A 7,545-nucleotide genomic window follows, 5' to 3' on the forward strand; every position below is an offset into this window, starting at 1 on the left:
TTCATTTTAAGAGTGTGTAAATAATCTACAAATAATTTTATTTATAAAATTTCTATGGTACTTTTATTTTGGTATGTAAAGTAACTTATAAAATGTGTTCATAAATGAATGCATATGTCGTATATGTAGTGTTGTTAAACAGCTTGATTTGAGTCGATTTATAAACAAGGCTAACTCATTAAGGTCTCGAGATTTCGCTAATAGATGTCCAAACCTTTGTGCGAACTATGACCAAAATCTTCAGGTTTTGCATAATAATTTTCTGGATAAAATACTGAATTAAACGTTTTTAAAAATAGGCGCAAATCGAGTCGTTTAACAAGACTAGTAGGATTGGTCTGGAAAGGATCCATATGCGAATATGACATTACCTTGTCGACAATGGATGAGAGGGATAGATTCACGATGGGAGATTTAACCATAATCAATTTAGATCTAAAAATAAAATGGATGACAGAAGTCAATATGGATGATTTTATTAGTGAAAATAAAACAAACATTTAGACCAAGTTAAAAAATAATAATGAAAATCTTAATATGGCAATTGCCTTTTATTGTTTTGCAAAAATAGGTTAGACCAGTAGTATAATATTAAAAAAAGCGGGATAAAATATATATTAGAAATGTCTTTTTTTTAAAAAACCAATCAATAGAAATCGTTAAAAATACTAATTAATTTTTGTAAATAAAACTGATATTATTTCTAGTTTCCATAAAATTCTAATGTAAATTATATATATGTAGGTTTACCAGACGTTCTTTTAAGAGAACATGTCACCAATACAGACGATTAATATGGATTATGAAGCATCGTTAAAAATTCAAATTAATTTTTGTAAATAAAACTGATATTTTTCTAGTTTCCATAAAATTCTAATGTAAATTATGTATATGTAGGTTTACCCATTGGGTTTACCAGACGTTCTTTTAAGAGAACATGTTCTCTTTTGAAACGTCTAGAAATATGTACGGTATTATAGGAATTTTTTTCCCATAAATAAAATCAATATTTAAAACAAATATTAAAAATGGACAAATAATCCTTAGGAGGCAATGGAAAATAATTTATTAAATGCATATAAATTGCATCGAATATTTTGATGTTTGGTCAGAACTTAGAGATGAATTAAAATGTTAAATAAAAAATTCCAAACGTGGTCAGATTTAAGTCTATATTCCTTTGAAAAATAAAAAGGTTTTTAATTAAAATTATTTATAGTTGTTCGACCAATTTTGCAGCCATAATTCATTTAATACAAATAAAAATGAGTATTAAAGAATATTCAAAATTTCTTCACCTAGCCACCAAATATTTATGATATTCCAATCCTTGAACAACAAATGAATTGCTAATTATAGCATGTTTTATTTTTGATATATCAACTCAAGCTTCTTTTGTTTAATCGAAAGTAAATGAATGAGTGAGTAGATATCAGTGGATATTATAAGAGCAATTATATGCACACATTATAATTTAAATTCTTTGAGAAAAGACCAAATTATATAATAAAAAATGTCAGTAAATGAAAAATATGGAATAAAAATAGTATGAATGATTTGCAAGTTATATAAATTTTGTTTGATTGCTATATAAATAGAATAAAAAATAAATGATTGCTTAAAAAAAAATCATTTAAAAGCCCTATTTAAAATATAAAAGTCGTTTTTTCAGCTATAGGACTTGGCAATTTTATTTATGAGGAACCAAAATGTTGTTTACAATATCTCCAATTTCTATATATTTTTTTTATATATATCTAAGATAACAACTAAGATTAATTAATTATATACCTAATAAAATAAATTAAACTTGTACACATCATATTCTAATCATATAACTTTTACACAACAAAAGATCTCTATATTGATTGACAATCTTTGTCTTACCATGCATATCATATATTAAATATATAATCTACAAATCTGCATTTATATATTTATTGACATTCTTATTATATAAAATTATATATAACATGCCCACCCTTTAAAGGCATGTTATTCCAAAAAATTACATTTTTCATATACTTCATAAAATTCGCTTCATTATGCCTGTGCAAGTGTCATAATGTCTCATCAAACATATTAATAATTTCACAAGAAAAATTTACAGATTTCCCTAACCTTCATCTTACGACCAAATCCATTTGATATCCTACACCATACTTACCACTTTAACTGGTTCATTTCACTTGATAGTACATTGCTTGCCATAATTACCAAATGCGGATCAATTAAAATCAACATTTAAGTCAGGAAAAGTAACATTTCTCATATAATCTTTGGAGGGAAAATTTACTCAAAAAAATATGATAGGGAAAATGATTTTTTAACATGATCAATGTGTTTGTTAACTGCACCTGAAGGAATTAGAAAAAGGGATCTAATAGTGGTAGATCTAATTCATTTTGTCAATTATAAACATTCAGCTGCCTAATGGTATTGAGGAAAGTGATTTTACATATGGGTTACACATATTAAAATTAAGAATAGATTCAATTTTTAAAATATTTTCATCATGAAAGATAAAAATTTGATATTTTATCATGTCTGCTTAAGCTATTAATAATATTTAAAATAAAATAAATCACAAAAACTAAAGCAAGTCCATTAGAAAAGTAAACTTATAATTCATTATAACAAAAATCAAGTTATCATGGAACATAATTACATTGTTTTCAATAATTTTAATACATTTTTAAAATGAATTCCTTTACTGATATGAAATTTTTTTACACTAAATAAAACATATCTGATAATATTTCTATTTAATATTTAAGGTTTTTATTTTTAAAATATTTTGGCATAAATTAAAATTTTTATTAAAATTGTATTTTTTAGCTAAGCATAATAAATTCAAATGAATAATTTTTTTATAAGGATTCAAAATCAAAATAATGAATAAAAATGAATATATCCTCTTAAAAATTTGGTTTCAAGAGTTCAGGCCCAATACAATGTTAAGGCATATCTTTAAGAAGTGCTGATAAAACACAAACATATTCAATAACATTTTTTTTGTATTGAATAATTTATATTTCAATACATATAAAAGTTATTGATATTGTGATATATAACTTTTCAAAAATTTAATCCACCATATTTAGCTATTTATAAAATTTTGTGAATCAAAATCAAAACTTCATGTCCATATATATATTTATTTTATCAAACTAAAATATAAATTAATTTTGCATACATATATATAATAATATTTTTATGCCACTAAAGCAGAAGCAGTTGATGAATCACTAAAATAAATACATGATATATAACAAATAAAATTTATTTACTATTTCCAATTTGGAGGAAGTATGCTTTTTCTTTTGTAATATCTGGCCAGCCTATGAATTCGACTTTCTACTAAAATTAAACGGAATTTACAATCTTTATCCTATTTTAAAAAAATTAATAAATTTGCTTAAACATAATAAATAAACCTTTCTGTTTTTTTCTAGATGTTTTCTCATTGCAACTGCCTTTTTTATCAAATTGTGCAAGTCTTCAGGAATAGCTGGAGCAAGCCCACACGCCTTAAGTGTTCTTAAAATTTTGTTTCCTGTTAAATTTTTAACTTGAGCAACTCCGTGCTGGTCTCGTAATTTTATACCTTATATTTTAATCATTTTTTGTGAATTAATAAATATTTACCAATTTGAGATGGAGTCAAACCCTTTTTAGCATATTTAAATATATGTTCTTTAACTTCTTCTACAGTAAGCTTTAACCACTGATAAAAAAAATAATATATAAATATATTTCGTATAAATTACAGTTGGAATACATCTTCTGTAAGGTAATGCCGATTGCGATATACCTTTACTATAAATATAATAAATTTATAATTTCATACATATGTATTATATAAATTTCAGTTAGAGCTAATATTGAATATCATAATTATCAATGAAATTAATCATCATTTCAAAAAAATATTATTTTTTTTACCCTTTGCCATACATACGACCCATGTTGCTAAAATTATAAGGATATTTGGTTGAAAATACAAATCAGCTTATAATATTTTATATTCTTATTTTAATTTTAAATATTATATTTATAAAAATCTTATATTATGTAATCAACATAATATATTTGCTAGTAACATTAATTGATTATATAACAATGATAAAACAAATTATCATAGATAAGCGTATTATTTTATATAAAAATGACTATTTAAAAAAATATAAAACGAGTCTAAGGCAAACTGAAGAACTATTCCCTAATATTTCCAATCATAAATAAATTTATTCTCTAATTTCTTTAATACTCTTCTAGGTTACTTCCTTTTTCAAGGGGTTATTTATAGTACCTTATATTAATATTAAAAAAATAAATATAATAATATACCCTTTGATAAAGGCAATTCTCTTATTTTATATATATTCTTCGCTTTAAATATTGTTTTTAATAAAATTATGAAATTTCTACATTAGATTTTCGGATTAATCTGAATTCCTTGGCATGAAATGAAAAATTTACCATCGAATATCAAAATTCTAAATTGGTACTATGTTTAGGCCCTATCTCATATCTATTTTTATAAAATTAGTTCAAATAATTTGCATCTCTTTCTTAGTGGCATCACTAACTTTCTGAACTCTAAGAAAAAATTATATTTTTTAATATATATTTTTAAAAACGACCTTTTTTATGAATACATTTTTAAAATTACCTTATTAGTTATTTTTTTAAAAAAAATAAAATTTCAGGAGCCTTTTAAATTTTATAGTGGCCTACGTCCAATGTGCCCCTCTTCCCTTCTACACTCTCCTAGTGAAGGGGTTAATTCTCAGCAAAATAGAGTCTAAAGAAATAGTTTGGAATATAGAAATGTTTCTATAAACCTATTTATGGCATTAATTTTTTTAAAAATACCACTGGTTTACTACTAAATTTCCCCTCTCGACATAAAAACGGATCAAATTTAGTCAAATCGTTATAAAAATATATTAAAAAGAAAAAACGTTTTTTATCCAATGATATATATTTTATTATGACAATTATGGTATACTGACTGAAAAATTTTAACAGTTCATTATTGTTGCAAATGTTGAATTAAAGAGAAAAATAAAAATGTTTATTTATTTTTAAGAGATGTCAATCAGATTATTATTCTTTTTAATAATAAGTTTTTATTGTAAAAGTAATAATTGATTCAGTCGGTGATTTTATAAAATGAGTTGAATATTTATAAATTGGAATTTGAATTATTTGATATTGAATTTTATGATTATACTGTTGTAATTTATTAGATTTTGAAATAAAGAGAATTTTATTAAAATTATTTGTAGTGAAATTTCTTAAATATAAAAATGGTACCGAACGACCAGGATTCGTGAACACTTATTAGGGAAAAAATAAGTTAGAGAAAATTATAAAAATTGAAATATTTAGAGGAAAAAAATAAAACAAGAGTGTTTTATAAAAATAAATTGCAGACGTTATTAATCAAGAAAAAAATTTTCCAGGACCGGGTTCCTCAAAATAATAGTGGATTCCGGATATATAAAGGTAAGAAATTTTTTTTTGTATTATAAATTACACAACGCAATAGTAAGATTTTTTGGATTCAAATTAGAAATATATAAGATAAAATTTTGGGTAATTAATGAAAAAATGGCTTTTTATTTTAATGATAATTATAATAAGCATAATATTAATAAAATGTCAAATTTTAAGAGTAATTTAATAAAATTTTTAATTCAAACTTTAATAAAGTGGATGTGACCAATAATGTCATTACTGCATTAATTTTTTTGTGTTTTATGTAATCTTAATTATAATGAAACAAGTAATAAGGAAAATAAAAAGAAGATCTCTTAAAAATAGAGAAAATCATATAAAAAATACAAATACTGAAAATTTAATTACTAAAGTTTTGGTGAAATCTCCAGACATTTCTGAAGATATCAAAAATAGTTTACATTTAATTTTGTTAGAATTAAAAAATTTAAATGGTAAAAAAAATGTTGAAGAAAAATATGAGAAAATATTAGATACGGGTGACGTATTTAATTTTCCTCAAAATATTGACATATCGGAGGATATAAATAAAAAATTAAATTCAATTGTGATTGAATTTAAAAAGCAAATTTCTGAGGTTTTAATCGAGAAACCAGCAGAAATTTTGAAAAATAATAGTACAAATAACACTAATAATACTTTGAGACAAAGTACAGAGGAATCTCTAATTTTACGTGAAATTAGAGAAATGAGAGAAAATATGAAAAATTTGTCTAGAGAAGTTTCCAACTTAAAAATCAAATGTAATAATGTGATTGAAAGTTGTGAACTTTGTGGAAGAAAAGGACATATTGGTAAAAATTGTTATTCAAGAAACCGAAAAACTAATGAGAATGTGACTACAAAACCAAGTGAAAAAAATAGTGTGTCATAGATGTGGTTTTGTAGGACATATAAAAAGAAATTGCATGGTGAAAGAAGCCAATTTCAAAAATGGATTTCCGCAACGAACATTGGTAGTGATAAATCCAGTGGTTCGAAGTATACAAAATCCTCAGATTATAAATGTGGATGAAATTAAAACTTATAATACAGACCATAATAGAATGTGTTTCAAATGTGAAGAAATGGGACACATTGCCATACATTGTATCCAAAGTGTGAGTGGGTCACAGTGACTATATGATTTGAAAGAGAATCATATAAAAATAGAAAAATCATATTTAGAGAATAATAAATATTTTAATATATATAGTTTTATGAAAAATTTTGATTATTGAAAAAGAAATTAATCAGTGTTGGTGTTTTCGTGTCAATATAAAATTGAGTAAAGCATAATTAAAAGTGATAATATATTGTAATAAAAGTTTTAATAAAAATAACATCTGGGAAGAAAAGTATTATTTATCTTAAACAATAGAGAAGAATATTTTAATTTAAGAATTAAATTTTTATCAATAAAATAAAAACATTGACTTTAATAAATTCATGTGAATAATAACATGTGGCATGGTAATGGAAAGTTCAATGAAATACAAACTTTTTGTAGATTAATTTTTTAAAAAAATGTATTTATTTTTAATTTAAAGAGACATTGTTGTGAAACAATGTAAAATTAAAATTTTTTAATATTATGTGGTAAAGAAAAAAAGAAACTTTTAAATAAAAGTCGGTGGACAATAAAAGATTTTAAACTTTGACCTAGTGAAGAATTATGTAAAATAAAAAAGTTTTTAAAAAAAAGATGAATGTGATGTGATGATATTGTTTATAGTTTTAATAGTTATAATTATAAATTAACATTTTTGTTATCTATCGGCACATCTTCATATTTTTTTTTGTAACATAAAAAATATGATTGTGGTGGCATTATATATATATATTGTAGTTTTGTATTTTTGCTATATGACATGTCTTAATATTTTTTTTTGTGGTTCATATTATTTTCTTAATGGATATAACGAAAATCAATTTATGTAGTTTTAATAGTGATAATTATAAATTATTTTTTTTATCCCTATTCGTATTCTTTTATTTTGTTTGTGGTCAATTATTTGTTTTATAATGGAACATTAAGAA

The 7,545-nt window shown here is 23.1% G+C and overlaps 1 protein-coding gene across 1 annotated transcript; it reads right to left on the bottom strand.

The window, feature by feature from the left end:
* Nucleotides 1–3,098: 3,098 nt before the first annotated feature.
* On the bottom strand, nucleotides 3,099–4,033 carry LOC135927645 (small ribosomal subunit protein uS15-like). Its single transcript, XM_065463771.1, has 6 exons — nucleotides 3,946–4,033; nucleotides 3,771–3,819; nucleotides 3,649–3,727; nucleotides 3,438–3,607; nucleotides 3,291–3,391; nucleotides 3,099–3,248 (listed from the first exon to the last, which is right to left on the bottom strand). Exons 1-6 carry the CDS (start codon nucleotides 3,966–3,968, stop codon nucleotides 3,215–3,217), a joined length of 456 nt encoding a protein of 151 aa, XP_065319843.1. The 5' UTR covers nucleotides 3,969–4,033; the 3' UTR covers nucleotides 3,099–3,214.
* Between the last annotated feature and the right edge of the window lie 3,512 nt (nucleotides 4,034–7,545).

The sequence above is a fragment of the Gordionus sp. m RMFG-2023 genome, chromosome 3 (assembly GCF_954871325.1).
Source record: "Gordionus sp. m RMFG-2023 chromosome 3, tfGorSpeb1-WG-v2, whole genome shotgun sequence".
In the NCBI taxonomy this organism is placed as follows: domain Eukaryota; kingdom Metazoa; phylum Nematomorpha; class Gordioida; order Chordodea; family Parachordodidae; genus Gordionus; species Gordionus sp. m RMFG-2023.

Bases quoted from the DNA above. Each gene is read 5' to 3' on its own strand.
- LOC135927645 (XM_065463771.1), bottom strand. From the start codon at position 3,968: ATGGGTCGTATGTATGGCAAAGG. The intron at 3,392-3,437 runs GTTTATTTATTA...TTTTTAAAATAG, and splicing joins ATCTAGAAAAAAACAGAAAG to GATAAAGATTGTAAATTCCG. The intron at 3,249-3,290 runs GTAAATAAATTT...TATTTATTTTAG, and splicing joins CTTCCTCCAAATTGGAAATA to TGATTCATCAACTGCTTCTG.